This window comes from Globicephala melas, chromosome 6 (assembly GCF_963455315.2).
Source record: "Globicephala melas chromosome 6, mGloMel1.2, whole genome shotgun sequence".
In the NCBI taxonomy this organism is placed as follows: domain Eukaryota; kingdom Metazoa; phylum Chordata; class Mammalia; order Artiodactyla; family Delphinidae; genus Globicephala; species Globicephala melas.
Window position 1 is genome coordinate 79,906,679 of NC_083319.1, and position 16,837 is coordinate 79,923,515.

The 16,837-nt window shown below is 38.5% G+C and overlaps 1 protein-coding gene across 3 annotated transcripts in view; it reads right to left on the bottom strand.

The window, feature by feature from the left end:
* The window catches only part of NDUFB6 (NADH:ubiquinone oxidoreductase subunit B6), a 105,255-nt gene that overhangs the window by 9,517 nt on the left and 78,901 nt on the right, over window positions 1-16,837 (bottom strand). For 2 of the 3 annotated variants that reach the window (XM_060301029.2, XM_030832665.3), the window contains one exon: window positions 997-1,717. In XM_060301029.2, coding sequence (XP_060157012.1) covers window positions 997-1,176 — 180 coding nt within the window. In that variant the 5' untranslated portion in view covers window positions 1,177-1,717. Of the gene's footprint in view, window positions 1-996; window positions 1,718-16,837 lie in introns of those variants that run through there. The other variant, XR_011377546.1, reaches the window with a different exon arrangement.

Genomic DNA, 16,837 nt, shown 5'->3' on the forward strand with positions numbered 1-16,837 from the left:
TTCAAAGTGAACTTCTTCAATTCCTAGCCCTGGGACCACAGGTAAATCACTGAATTCCTGCAGGTCTCCGTTTCCACATATTTAAAACGAGGATTAGGGATGGTTTCTACCTTATGGAAGTAAAAAAATAAATAAAGTAACACGTGTAAAACCCTCAGCAAAGTGCCAGGCACAAAGTAAGCACCGAAGTGTTCCTTATATTATTACCATTATTATTAGCCAAAGTTGCAAGGAATTCTGAGATACAGCATTCATCATTCATAATTGATGTGATTTAATTAACGACCTCAAGAAAATGTCAGGAGACCCTGAAAATAAAGATAGCACTTGAGTGAGTGACTTTCTGCATAGTCCAGGAATGGCATTCTTAAATGAAAGCGTGTGTTCAACGTACGTAGTAGCGGTTAAGAAAGGGGGCTTTTGAATATGACTCACTCAGCATACCAATAGGACCCCTTCTTTAATGGTCATTACATAGAGCTGTATTACCAGCTAGAGGCTCATTGTGCCTTCTGGTAGTCGAGTGCAGAGTTAGTTGGTCTCTATAATCTCAACCTCAAAAATCAGACAAGTGTCTTCAAATACTAAAATCATTGAATTTTAGCTCTAGTGAATCCTTGGCCATCATTCTGAGGGAAGGTCTCCACAGTCAAGAGAGAAGCAAGCCTGCAGTGTCCTGTAAAACCCAGGCGAAGATTCGCCTCCTTCTCATCACATTTGACAGCCAAAGGACAAGACCATCCCGAAGCCATACAAGCTCCGGACTCTGACTCCTGACTCCCGACTCCCAGCCTATGATTCCTGGGACCAGTGAGCGTCCCAGCTAAACCTAAGTCTCGGTAGAATCTGATTCTCCCTTGGGGAACTACCGGAACTTTCGGGGGTGGAGCGAGTCAGTCCCTAATGTGGCTACAGTGAGCAGGCGTCCCAGCAGCCAGGCCGGGGTCCGCGACGGGGCGGGAGTCAGGGTGGGAGTGGGGGAGGGCCGTCACTCACCACGTTCTTCCAGGAGGCCCCGTCCTGCAAAAACTTATTCCAGAATTGCTCCATAGGCCACATCCTCCGCGGGGGCAGCACCGGTTCCCGGGGGCTCAGCTCCTGATCCTTCAGCCATCGCCTTCTCAGCTCTCGCAGCTGCTGCAGCCGCAATTTCTCGTCGGACGTATACCCTGACATGTCGCCACTGATACCAAGGCAGCAGGATACGGCGCGCCCCCGAACCAGGGTCTTGTCACTTACGCGCGCACTTGCACTGCAAAGCGACCTTGCTAGGACGCCAGGGAGCGGCGCGCCGTTAGGACGTCACTCTGGTCCTGCCTCCGAGCGGCTCCAATCTGCGCGTAGTGGCTGGGCATGCGCAAAGCCCTCCACACACCTTCCGGGTTTACTGGCCCAGATTACCAGTGGCGGCAGTGATACTTCAGTTACCGGATGAGGAGGAAAGTGATGAATGAGAGAAAGTATGAGAGCTCAGAGGACTAGAGGTTCTGATAAGGAAGAACTGGTGCGCTGGGAGTTGGAAGCGTGAGAATATGTGATTCAGTGAATGTGACTTCCAAATGCAAAATTCTTCCTTTGCCTCTCCCACCTTGCAAATCCTCTTCCCGTGACCTACAGAGTCTGTGGAGACCCGTTACATCTAAGTTTAAACCCCAGACTTGTCAGTGACTGGTAAGGTGACCTTGAGCAGCTGTCTCAGTCTGTTCTTCCATCTGTACTGCAGAAGTAAAAAGAGTCTCAATATCTAGCAGAATTATACACATTCACACTTTGAGCCAGCAATCCCACTTCTAGAACTCTATCCTAAAGATATCGTGGTAAAAGTATGTGCAAGACTATTCACTGCAGCACCATATGTAATAAAATACTGGAAATTGCTCCCAAAGTTCCTCAGTAAATGGCTACTTGAATAAATTATGGTAAACTAATGCAATGAAGTGCCCTATATACAACTGGAGTGAGCTCCTGAATACATATATTGTTAATTGAAAGAAGTTGTGGAAAGAAGTGTATATAGTATGCTACCTTTCATCCAAAAAGGGGAGGGTGGTAGTAATACTAAATAAGTATATATATATATACATATACTATATCTAGTAATACTATATATATATATATTTGCTTAAAGTTTAAAAATAACAGAAAGGAAAATTACTGATTTTTTTTAATGTTACTTGAGGAAGAGAGGAAGGCAGTAGGCTACAAGAGACAGAGATAGAACCTAAACTTCTCTGAATTTATAAAAAGCAGCCTTTAAAAATCAAAAGAAAAAATACATGGGTCTAACTGATCTGCTTGTTGGCATAATTTCAAAAACACACACCATTTCAGGTAACTTTAAACTATCAAATTACTGTACATCCATAGAGAGATATACCTCAAAGAAAAAAGAACTAAAAAAAAAGAAAAGAAAGCAGTCAAACTGTTTTAAGTGATCATATTGTTGGTAGTGATGGTAGTGGTGCTATTGTTAATGTGACACTGAAAATAAACATTTATGCCGGGATTTTTTTTTTTTTTTTTTTTTGCGGTACGCGGGCCTCTCCCTGTTGTGGCCTCTCCCACTGCAGAGCACAGGCTCCGGACGCGCAGGCTCAGCGGCCATGGCTCACGGGCCCAGCCGCTCCGCGGCATGTGGGATCTTCCCGGACCGGGGCACGAACCCGTGTCCCCTGCATCGGCAGGCGGACTCTCAACCACTGTGCCACCAGGGAAGCCCTATGCTAGGATTTTTGTTGTGGGAGAAAGGAGATACAAATGTAAATTGTATGAGTTTAAGTAAAAACTCTGTAGTCCTAAATTTGGACAGGAATAAACAGTATTAACTCATGATGTATTTTATCTTTAAATAAATATATAATTTTATCTTAACTCTGCCTATGAAATGGCCTAAAAACTATGGCCAACCCAGTAACCATGAACATCTTTAGCTCCTAGATTGTGATCTCTAAATACCATTTTCCATTAAAAGGAACCAAGACTCCTTGGAGCAGCAGTTCTCAAAACATTTTGCTCCCCAAATCTCTTTAAATTCTTAAAATTGTTGAGGGCCCAAAGAGTTTTTATTTATGTGGGCTATATCTATTGATGTTGACTGAATTAAAAATCAAAATATTTCAAAATAACACAGTATCTATTAACAAAAATTAGTGAGAAGAGTACAATTGTTTTACATTTTTGTGAATCTATTTAATGTCTGGCTTAATAAATGACAGCAGAATTCTTAGAACTGCTTCTGCATTCAATCATAATATCGCACATCATGTAACCTTTGGGAAACTCTGTATATATTTGTGAGAAAATGAAAGTTTAAAAGGGCAAATAGCCCTTAGTATTAATATGAAAATAATTTTGACCTCACAAACCCCATGAAAGGATCACAGGGACTCCCAGGGGCTCCCAGATCACACTGTGAGAACCATAACCTTGGAGAAATAGCTAATTTCTGGTTCGAGTTAAGAAATATAAAATAAGCCTGGAACAGCTTGTCTTAGCAGAAAGCAGGGAAGTTTTTAAAGACTAGTAGGGTCATGTCAAAAAGATTCAGGAGAGAACTTCAATAGACTTACGTTGGTCAATAAGTATAGTGACTTCAGTGGAATGAAAAATATCAAATACATTCACATACATAATTTCATGATTTTTTAAAAACTTATTGATCACTTCTTGATAGTATTAGGGAACCAACTCATTATTTTGAAAACTGATAAGTACAGGAAAAATCAAGCATTTTTCTGTCCTCTTTATATCTTAAAGTAACATCTTAAAGTAACAAAATAGTTGATGAGGCGAAATTTATTCAAAGGAACATGAAAACCTAATAAAAGAAGAATGGATGCAGTTAGAATATCACTGTTTTGCAACCGTTGGTTTATTAATCAATCAATGCCCCTGATTATCTGGAGGTTGACATCCCAAAAAGAGAGCAACTGCGCCTCCTGGTGGAAGACTGCCTCACTGCCTTGTGAAGTAGCCTTGCCAAACAAAAAATTGAACTTGAATCTGATCAAGTTTCTCAATCTAACCACTCACTTAAAGGAAATATAGGGGAGAGAGAAACTCCTTATATGACACCAAAATGATACATTCAGACAAATCTATATTGTAGAAACTTTAGACACGCAGCTTAGTTTCTTAAACAAAAATATATGGAGGGGAAAGAGAGAGAGAGAACCTATAGATTAGGAGAAAAAACTTAATAAGAAAACAAACAACGCAATTTAAAAATTGGCCAAAGACCTTAACAGACACCTCACCAAAGGAGATATACAGATGGCAAGTAGGCATATGAAAAGATGCTCCACGTCATACGTCATCAGGGAAATGCAAATTAAAACAATGAAATACCACTACACACCTATTAGAATGGCCAAAATTTGGGACACTGACAACATCAAATGCTGTGGGAGAGGGATGTGAAGGAACAAGAACTCTCATTCACTGCTGGTGGGAATGCAAAATGGCACAGCTACTTTGGAAGACTGTTTGGAGTCTTCTTCCAAAATGAAACATTCCCTTATCATAAAAGCCAACAATTTTGTGCTTTGGTATTTACCCAAAGGAGTTGAAAACTTACATCAACAAAAAAACATGCACACAAATATTTACAGTAACTTTATTCATAATTGCCAAACTTGAAAGCAACGAAGATGTCCTCCAGTAGGTGAATGGTTAAATAAACTGTGGTACATCCAGACAATGGCATATTATTTAGTGACAAAAAGAACTGAGCTCTCAAGCCTTGAAAATACATGGAGGACTCTTAATTTCATACAGCTAAGTGAAAGAAGCAAAGCTGAGAAGGCTACATACTGTATGATTCCAACTCTATGACATTCTCTAAAAAACAAAACTATGGAGACAATAAAAGATTAGCGGTTGCCAAGGGGGTGGTGGGGACACCAACAGGCAGAGCACAGAGGATTTTTAGGGCAGTGAAAATATTCTGTATGATACTATTATAACAATGGATATGTTATTATACATTTGTCCAAACCCATTGAATTCACAACACCAAGAGTGAACACTATGGACTTTGGGTGATTATGATGTGTCGACGTAGGTTCATCCTTGTTTAAAAAAAAAGTACTATTCTGGTGAGTGGTGTTGGTAATGGGGGAGGCTACGCATGTGTGAGAACAGGGGATATGTGGGAAATCTCTATACATTTCTCTCAATTTTATTGTAAACCTAAAACTGCTCTAAAAAAATTATTTTTTTAAAAAAAGGAGACAATGAGAGAAATTTGAACACTACCTCAATCTTTTATGATATTAAGAAATTTCTGTTCATTTTTATGGGTGGTGATATTGTGGTTATATTTTTAAAGGGGAGTTCTTATCTGTTAGAGATACCTTCTAAAATACTTATGAAAGAGAGGGTATGACGCCTGCGATTTCTTCTAAACGATGGAAGGGGGAGGAAAGAAGTATGGCGAAAATAAAATTAGTAATGAGTGGTAATTCTTGAAGCCGACTGATAGGTAAGTAGGGATTCATTATTCTCCTCTCATATACTATTTTGCATATGTCTGAAATTCTTCCAAATAAAAGAATTTTAAAGATTTATGCAGCTGACTTAGGTTAGGCTCTCAACTCTGTCATGATGAGATCCCTACTGAATACACTGTAATGGCCTATATGGGAAAAGAATCTAAAAGAGTGGATATATGTACATGTATAACAGATCCACTTTGCTGTACACCTGAAACTAACACAACATTGTAAATCAACTGTACCCCAATAAAAAATTTTTTTAAAAAAGAATTAAAGCCACAAACAACAACAGCAAAAAACAAGTGTAAGTCCCTGAGTGCTAATTATCTCCAGAAGGGCTGTGTTTAGGTCCGCAGTGAGGCATTTGAGAGCCCAAATAAGCGTTTCCTTTGTGAGTAGAGTTAAAAGACCCCTAGCAGTTTCTTGAATCTGGGGCCTTCATGCTGACTTGCTCTGGAGCCCTACCACACTTTCCCCCACTTTCCACCATCACCACATTTAAAAAGGAAAACAAAGAAATGAAATCAACATTGTTCTGGAAAATATATTCCTATACCACTGGCTACTGCCTAACATATTTCCACCCCTTCCCATTTACCTATGGCTGTGAAATCCATCAAGATGAGTTTAAGAAAAATAAAGCACAATTGGGGAGCATGTCCAGCTCAACACACCTAGGAAATGGACTCACAAAATCAGACGGTTGGCAGCACCTGGATTAACTACTTGATATTCCCACAAGAGGTCACTCTAACTTTCTGAAAAATCATAAAATCAATTAAATTAGGTTTTATATAAGGTCTAATTAACCAGCACATAAAACTTGGAAAGAGCTAAGGCACGGTGGACAGGGAAAAGAAGGGGCCAGGGGATAAAGCGAGAAGTTGTCTTCTGTCAGTAAACTTACCTCTTCAACATTGGATCTGTCTAATAAGGGTCTATACTTCCAGCTATGTTTTTATAAGCCAGTTCAGTTTGACCCCTGCAAGAGTGCACTAGTTGGGGAAGACATGAGATTGAGGCCATGGATTTCAGGTGATGTGGGACAGAAGGCTGAACTGTGTGCAGGACCTCCGCTCCCTCCCAACACGTGCACACACACACACACACACACACACATACACACACACACACACACACACACACACACACACGAGTCTGAGTCTGCCAGCAGGAACTGAGATGAGCGTTCCACATCAAAGTTCCCTTTCCTTCCTTCAGTCAAAATTTAAAAACCCTTGTGCTGTCTTCACTTTAAGTACTGCTTAAGGCTACTGTTGAAAAAATATTTAATTTCCCTACAAATTCCTTTATCTCCCAGTAAGATTCTTTCATCTTGTACTTCTGCTTTAAAGAAAAACACTGTATCATCCTACCATACAAGGCATCATTATTTCCAAAACGGCAAAGGGGAAAAGGATGCTTGCTTATGTTGGTCAGAAAAATCTGTGAAGCTGCTTAAGAGGGGGCATTCTCCTACAAATCCCTATTCTGAAGCTTTTTTTTTTTAAACCAATGTTTTAGGGGTGTACAGAAACTAATATAATGAGCAACTTCATGGTGAAGTTCATTACTAACAGAGGCAGAATATCACACACCGTGTGCCACAGATAAAGATCAGATCAGAAATAAATGAAAAAGAAATGAAGGAAACAATAGCAAAGATCAATAAAACTAAAAGCTGGTTCTTTGAGAAGATAAACAAAATTAATAAACCATTAGCCAGACTCATCAAGAAAAAAAGGAAGAAGACTCAAATCAACAGAATTAAAAATGAAAAAGGAGAAGTAACAACCGACACTGCAGAAATACAAAAGATCATGAGAAATTACTGCAAGCAACTCTATGGCAATAAAATGGACAACCTGGAAGAAACGGACAAATTCTTAGAAAAGCACAACCTTCTGAGACTGAACCGGGAAGAAATAGAAAATATGAACAGACCAATCACAAGCACTGAAATTGAAACTGTGATTTAAAATCTTCCAACAAACAAAAGCCCAGAACCAGATAGCTTCACCGGCGAATTCTATCAAACATTTAGAGAAGAGATAAGACCTATCCTTCTCAAACTCTTCCAAAATATAGCAGAGGGAGGAACACTCCCAAACTCATTCTATAAGGCCACCATCACTGTGATACCAAAATCAGACAAAGATGTCACACAAAAAAAGAAAACTACAGGCCAATATCACTGATGAACATGGATGCAAAAATCCTCAACAAAATACTAGCAAACAGAATCCAACAGCACATTAAAAGGATCATACACCATGATCAAGTGGGGTTTATCCCGGAAATGAAGGATTCTTCAATATACGGAAATCAATCAATGTGATGCACCATATTAACAAGTTGAAGGATAAAAACCATATGATATTCTCAATAGATGCAGAAAAAGATTTTGACAAAATTCAACACCCATTTATGATAAAAACTCTCCAGAAAGTGGGCATAGAGGGAACCTACCTCAACATAATAAAGGCCATGTATGACAAATGCACAGCCAATATCGTTCTCAATGGTGAAAAACTGAAACCATTTCCTCTAAGATCAGGAACAAGACAAGGTGTTCACTCTCATCACAATTATTCAACATAGTTTTGGAAGTTTTAGCCACAGCAATTAGAGAAGAAAAAGAAATAAAAGGAATCCAAATCAGAAAATAAGAAGTAAAACTGTCACTGTTTGTAGATGAGATGATACTATACATAGAGAATCCTAAAGATGCTTCCAGAAAACTACTAGAGCTAATCAATGAATTTGGTAAAGTAGTAGGATACAAAATTAATGCACAGAAATCTCTTGTATTCCTATACACTAACAACAAACAATCTAAAAGTGAAATTAAGGAAACACTCCCATTTAACATTGCCTCAAAAGGAATAAAATACCTAGGAATAAACCAACCTAAGGAGACAAAAGACCTGTATGCAGAAAACTATAAGACACTGATGAAAGAAATTAAAGATGATACAAACAGATGGAGAGATATACCATGTTCTTGGATCAGAAGAATGAACATTGTGAAAATGACTGTACTACTCAAAGCAATGTACAGATTCAATGCAATCCCTGTCAAACCACCAATGGCAATTTTTACAAAACTAGAACAAAAAATTTTACATTTTGTATGGAAACACAAAAGATGCCGAATTGCCAAAGCAATCTTGAGAAGGAAAAATGGAGCTGGAGGAATCAGGCTCCCTGACTTTAGACTATACTACAAAGCTACAATAATCAAGACAGTATGGTACTGGCACAAAAACAGAAATATAGATCCATGGAACAGGATAGAAAGCCCAGAGATAAACCCACACACATATGGTCACCCTATCTTTGACAAAGGGGGCAAGAATATACAACGGATAAAAGACAGCCTCTTCAATAAATGGTGCTGGGAAAAGTGGACAGCTACATGTAAAAGAATGAAATTAGAACACTTCCTAAAACCTAAACTTAAAGTGGATTAAAGACCTAAATGTAAGGCCAGACACTATAAAAATATTACAGGAAAACACAGGCAGAACACTCTATGACATAAATCACAGCAAGATCATTTTTGACCCACCTCCTAGAGAAATGGAAATAAAAAAAAAAATAAATGAATGGGACCTAATGAAACTTAAAAGTTTTTTCACAGCAAAGGAAACGATAAACAAGAGGAAAGGACAAACCTGAGAATATGAGAAAATATTTGCAAATGAAGCAACTGACAAAGGATTAATCTCCAAACTATACAAGCAGCTCATGCAGCTCAATATCAAAAAAACAAACAACCCAATCCAAAAATGGGTGGAAGAACTAAATAGACATTTCTCCAAAGAAGACACACAGATTGCCAACAAACACATGAAAAGATGCTCAACATCATTAATTATTAGAGAAATATAAATCAAAGCTACAATGAGGTATCACCTCACACAAGTCAGAATGGCCATCATCAAAAAATCTACAAACAATAAATGCTGGAGAGGGTGTGGAGAAAAGGGAACACTCTTGCACTGTTGGTGGGAATGTAAATTAATATAGCCACTATGGAGAACAGTATGGAGGTTCCTTAAAAAACTAAAAACAGAACTACCATATGACCCAGCAATACCACTACTGGGCAAATACCCTGAGAAAACCATAATTCAAAAATAGACATGTACTATAATGTTCATTGCAGCACTATTTACAGTAGCCAGGACATGGAAGCAACCTAAGTGTCCATCGACAGATGAATGGATAAAGAAGATGTGGCGCATATATATAATGGAATATTACTCAGCCATAAAAAGAAATGAAAATGAGTTATTTGTAGTGAGGTGGATGGACCTAGAGTCTGTCATACAGAGTGAAGTAAGTCAGAAAGAGAAAAACAAATACCGTATGCTAACAGATATATATGGAATCTAAAAAAAAAAAAAAAAAAAAAAGGTTCTGAAGAACCTAGTGGCAGGACAGGAATAAAGACCAGATGTAGAGAATGGACTTGAGGACACGGGAACAGGGAAGGATAAGCTGGGACGAAGTGAGGGAGTGGCATGGACATACATACACTACCAAATGTAAAATATATAGCTAGTGGGAAGCAGCCACATAGCACAGGGAGATCAGCTTGGTGCTTTGTGTCCACCTAGGGGGTGGGATATGGAGGGTGGGAGGTAGACGCAAGAGGGATGAGATATGGGGATATATGTATAGTTGATTCACTTTGTTATACAGCAGAAACTAACACACCATTGTAAAGCAATTATACTCCAATAAAGATGTTAAAAATAAATAAAGGACTCCTTGTGTGTTAAACGTGTGCCAAGTACTGCTTCCACTAGTGGCTCAGGTGAAGGGTTTTCCTATATCCCACTCTGCCCAGCCTGAATATACCTGGAACACCAATTACTATATGGAGTCAGGCACGTAACCACATCTTGTAGGACATCTTGGAAAAGAGTTAACTGAGAATTTTAATTAGCCTGAAACAACACGTGATAACATAAGTAAATGCCTCGTGGCTAAAGCTGACAAGCCCTGTTCCATTTCTCATACTGTAAACACTTCACACTGCAGTCACCATGTCTCAAGCTGTGGGGAGCATCTCTGTCCAAGCTTCATCATCTCTATCCACAGCCCGCCTTTCTGACCCCATCACCTCAAACCCTATGTGGAAGCACTCTGTGCTTCTCCTTCCAGCTGTTCTGCTAGATGTTTTCAGAACTCCTCAACCATGTGCTTACTCTGAAACCTGAAGAGTCAGAATGCTCCCCAGTGTCTCTGAAGGAAATGTGGACCTTATTGCCCTTCTCTCACATCATCTTCTTTCTTTCCTCCATTGTTTCTTCTCTCCTGTATTTATCAGGGTAATCAACAAAAAATCCTCAAGTCTCATTGGCTTAAAATGATAAAAGCATATTTCATGTACATGTCACAGTTGTTATAGGTTGATCAGAGGGCAGGGGTAGGCTCCACACAGACATTGAAGTACTCAAGTTGATAAAGGTTCCTGTTGTCCACGGGGGCAATGACACCCACCAGATGGCGATTGATAGGGAGACTAAAGAAATGTGGAGGTTGGTGCAGGGTATCTTAAGAGTCAGGACTGGAAGGGCTGTATATCTTACCCATCCACATTCCATTTGCCAGAACTCAATCACAGGACCCCACTGAATTGCAGGGGATGCTGCGAAATGTAATTTAGCTAAGTTTCCAGGAACAGAACAAAATGTGTTTGGTGAACAAACCCTCCATCCCATTTGGTTAGGGAGAAATTTGTATATACCTCTCCTTAGGGGCCTGTTCTCTCCAGTCAGTCCAAGGAAACACCCTTTGACACCTCATACAATTCCAACGATGTGTTTGATCGTTCATCTGCAGTTACATTTGTAACAAAGGTCTTTATCACGTCATACACTGTCTTGTATAATTCTCAGACTGTCTCACATTTACATTCCTTAATTCTTCAATGAGATTTCCTGGTGGAAGGGGTGGAGGAGGTGGAGGGGTGGGGAGGCATGAGAGGAGGCTGGCTAGAAGGGGCTGTTTTTCATAGGAAGAGAAAAAAGTAAACAATTTAGAACTTTTAGAAACAATTGAATGTGTACCCAAAGATTATGATATCAGATTAATCAACACAGGAATTTGAGTGGAAAGACATTTATTTCTGAGCAGACTATTTATATAAGGAACAGTTCATTTGGATTTAGAGGCGTTACAAAGAATTTTTAAATTTTTATTTTGAGATTAAAAGATTTTTATTTTATTTTAAAAATTTGAATGTAAGATCTTAGAGGATGCACCCATTTTTTCATAGTTAGAGAATTCCACTAGATGGCCCTGTTTCAAAATATTACAAAGCTGGAGATGAACGGCTTCCTGATGAATTGTAACTCTCATACCTTTTCAAGTATTTAGGGCACTTCATTATCAATTGTAGCTGGTTTTCCTAAAATACTATTGATGTGGCAAATCTCATCTTTTAGTATGACATGTAAACTATTTTGGTAAAAGAATTTAGCCCAAAGTTTTCTTAACAGAGCGTATTTTGTTCTGAACAGATCATTTAAAATGAACAACCTGGCAACACTGAAATGACAACCTGTTCCCCAAAGTGCAGAATCAGCAGTGATGTCGGGAGAGTCCACAAAGCAGCCCAAGCTGTAAATTTCCTCTGCTCCAAGTGGATTTTAAAACCAACACAGATTCTACTCCTTTTTATTCCAGCTCTATTTTGAGACACACATTTCAAAATCCCTAAGGTTATTGTGCTATGTTATATGGATTCTGACAACTCCAAATAAGTCAAAACCATCCAATTAGAATATGCTCTGAAACTAATATGGGATGATTATACTAAAAAGCTGCAAACCCAGTATTTAGCAACCAGAGCCTGGTAGTTGCCATTATAAGGCATCTCCAGAATTGCTGACGAGAGAGAACTAGTATCTCTTTTTTCTATCTGAGCATCCATTAAAACTGGTGTCCTTTGTATCAGGAGCTAGCTCTCAGTGCAAGAAATGAGTTCATCTGATTAAAAATAAAGAAAGTCAAGGAAATGGATAGTGGTCTTTGACTCTCTCCTTCCTGCCCTTCTCCAACCGTCAGTCTTGCTCAAAGGGACCAATGGTGGGGTCTCCTACCACTTCAGCTCTCATAATCCCTCTAACAAATCTAATAATAGCAACACTGGTTTGTTCCCAGAAACGAAGGAAGCCAAGACCAGAGCCTTCTTCCTCCCCTCCTACCATCCTTCAAAATGCTTCCTATACGTAAATGGTGCTGTCACACTACACTCAACATTACTAAACCATTCTAATATATATCCACAATTGTAGACAAGAAATCAGAGCAGTACATTCAGGTTAGAATAATTTCCCACCCGTACTGCAGTCATCTGAGTTATTTTAGACATTATATTGAAAACATTTCCCATCCTGGTTCTTCCAAACTTATGGCAGTCATATATATCCTTAACCATTAAATTCTAGACCACAAAAATTCCACATTTGTGTGTCCAGAGAGTTGAAGGATTAAGTTTGGCCAAGCTAATGTGTATGTAATTCCACCTCTGGCCACAATGAAGTAACAGGTACTATATTTACCTTTCTGCCTTAAACAGAAAATCAGACAACAAAAGTAATGGTTTTCAGACATTGGACACTAGGCAACATAGGACTATAATCCCCAAGAGAAGGGAAATGAATGAGGCGAGCACTACAATTGCTCCAGTTTTCTGCCTGGAAGAAGTTTCTACGTTGTACAACACAAAATGATAATCCAGAGTGCAGCAGTCTCACTGAGTTGAGGAGATAGAGATTGAAGTCCGCGGAGGCCAAGGCAGCTAGATTTTCCTTCCAAGAGGAGGGGGCTAGTGGAGAGAGAGCTCTGAAGTCTTCAGCTGGGTAATGATCTATGCATGTGTGAGGGAAAACCACCTGAGTCCAGAGAAAGAAACCCAAGGAAGCCATATACCAAACAGTACCTGCAGCTCACACAGTTCATGTTCCCTACCAGCAATTGTGAAAACATCTCGGAATACAAGAGACATCAGGTAATGACCTGAGGAGCATATTGCCTTCTTGGTAGTAGGGCTACTCTGGATTCATCCTAACAAAGCTTTAAAGCAAGGCTTGAAACAATCCAACTAATTCCAAGTAACATAATTATATATCAGGAAAAAAGTCCAACACTACGTAAGGCACACAACAAAATGCATCATCCAACAAAGTAAACAACATGATGTACAGAATTCAATTTTTTAAAAAAATCACCAGGCATGCAAAGGAGCAGAAAAACTAAGATCTATAAAGGGGGGAAAAATAAGTTTCATCACCAGAGCCAAAAATGACAAAAATAGTGGAATTAGCAGAGAAGGATGTTTTAAAAAGCTATTGTAAAAATGCTCCATATATTAAAGAAGGTAGAAGAAAGTTAAGAATGAACAGGAGGAGACTGAAAGATATAAATAAAGAACCATAGAATTTCTAGAAAATAAGACAACAATCGGTGAAATGAAAAATACAATGGATGACATTAGCAACAGCTTAAAAATTGTAGAATAAAAGATCAGTGAACTTGAAACACAGTAATAGAAACTGTCTTAAATGAATAACACAGAGAGAAAAATACTGAAAGAAATAAACAGAGCATCAGTGTCCTGGGAGACAATATCAATATGTGAAACTGGAGTCCCACATAAACTGTAACAGTATAAACACAAAGACACAGATAGATTAAAAGTAAAAGGATAGAAAAGATAAACCATGAAGACACCAGTATTTTCAGACAAAGTACATTTCAGAACAAGGAATAATATCTGGAACAAAGAGAGACATTTGATAATGACAAATGTGTATGTACCTAATAACAGAGCTTCAAATACATCAAGAAAATATTCATAGAAGTGGAAGAGGGACTTCCCTGGTGGTCCAGTGGTAAAGAATCCGCCTTCCAATGCAGGGGACGTGGGTTCAATCCCTGGTCAGGGAACTAAGATCCCACATGCTGCCGGGCAACTAAGCCCATGTGCCACAACTACTGAGCTCACACGTCTCAACTAGAGCCTGCGTGCTGGAAACTACAGAGCCCACACACTCTGGAACCTGCGTGCCACAACTACAGAGCCCACATGCCCTGGAGTCTGCGTGCCACAACTAGAGAAGACCCGCACACCACAACTAGAGAGAAGCCTGCACACCACAATGAAGTGCCCGCACGCCGCAACGAAAGATCCCGCATTGCCTCAACGAAGATCCCATGTGCTGCAAACCAAAAAAAACCAAAATGCAGCCAAAAAAAAAAAGAAATGGAAGAAAAAACAGATAAATATATAATTATAGCTGGAGACTTCAGCAATCCTTTGTCAGTAGTTTATAGAACAAATATCAAGATAATCAGTGAGTACACAGTGAGTAATCAAGTACCAAACAACCTAATCTAATTGATATTTATAAGACATACCATGCAACAGTAGCAGAAGACACATTCTTTTCAAATGCATGTGGAATATTTACCAAGATAAACCATATTCAGGGTGACAAAGTAAGTCTCAAATTTAAAAGAATCAAAATCATACAAAATATATTCTGTAACTGCAGTGGAGTTAAATTAGATATCAATAACAGAAAAAAAATACTGGAAAATACCTGACTAGTTAGATACTAAGCAGCACATTTCTAAATATTCCATGGATCAAGAAAGAAATCACAATAAAAATCAGAAATTTTTTTTTGAAAAATTAAAAAATTAGGAACACTTTTCACTGAAAGTAAAAAACAAAACACATCGACCCAGCAATCCCACTACTGGGTATATACCCTGAGAAAACCATAATTCAAGAAGAATCATGTACCACAATGTTCACTGCAGCTCTATTTACAATAGCCAGGACATGGAAGCAACCTAAGTGTCCATCGACAGATGAATGGATAAAGATGTGGCACATACATACAATGGAATATTACTCAGCCATAAAAAGAAATGAAATTGAGTTATTTGTAGTGAGGTGGATGGACCTAGAGTCTGTCATACAGAGTGAAGTAAGTCAGAAAGAGAAAAACAAATACCGTATGCTAACAGATATATATGGAATCTAAAAAAAAAAAAAAAGTTCTGAAGAACCTAGTGGCAGGACAGGAATAAAGCCCAGACTCAGAGAATGGACTTGAAGACATGGGGAGGGGGAAGGGTAAGCTGGGACGAAGTGAGAGAGTGGCATGGACATACATACACTACCAAATGTAAAATAGACAGCTAGTGGGAAGCAGCCACATAGCACAGGGAGATCAGCTTGGTGCTTTGTGACCACCTAGAGGGGTGGGATAGGGAGGATGGGAGGGAGACACAAGAGGGAGGAGATATGGGGATATATGTATATGCATAGCTGATTCACTTTGTTATAAAGCAGAAACTAACACACCATTGTAAACAATTATACTGCAATAAAGATGTTAAAAAAAACCACATCAAAATCTGTGGGATACAGTTAAAGCAGTGCTCAGAGGGAAAGTTATAACATTAAACAATAATATTTAAGAAGAAAGGCCTTAAATCAATTATCTAATTTTCCACTTTAAGAAATTTTTAAAAAGAGCAAATAAACCAACGTAAGCAAAAGGTGAAAAAAGAGCAGAAATTAATGAAAGAGGCAACAGAAAGATAGTAGAGAAAAATAAATGAAACTAACAGTTGGTTCTTTGAGAAGATAAAAAGCAAATTATAAATTTCTAGCCAGACTGATGAGAAAAACTATAGAGAGGTTACAATTCACCAACATTAGAAATGAAAGCGATGATGTCACTACAGATCCTGCATACATGAAAATTAAGATAACAGAGTGTAATGAACAATGCCATGCCAATAAATTCAACAACTTGGATGAAATAGACAAATACTTTGCAAGACACATACTCCCAAAACTCACACAGTAACAAATAAATAACATGAATAGCCCTATATCTATTAAGATAATTGAATTTGTAGTTTAAAAACTGCCCACAAAGAAAATTTCAGCTTAATATGGCTTCACTGGTGAATTCTATAAAACATTTAAGGAAGAAGTAACATCAGTTTTATGCAAACTCTTTGAGAAAATAGAAGAGGAGGGAACACTTCCCAAGTCATTCTATGAGGGATAACAAAACCAAAGACATTAAGAAAAAACACCATTATAGATCACCATCCCTTATAATATAGATACAAAAATTTTGAAGAAAATTTTAGCAAATCACCTCCTCTAGTATATATTGGATTGGCCAAAAAGTTCGTTCGGGGTTTTGTACCATCTTATGGACAAACCCGAACAAACTTTTTGGTCAACCCAATAAAATGATAAAAAATCATGATCATATAGGGCTTATCTCAAG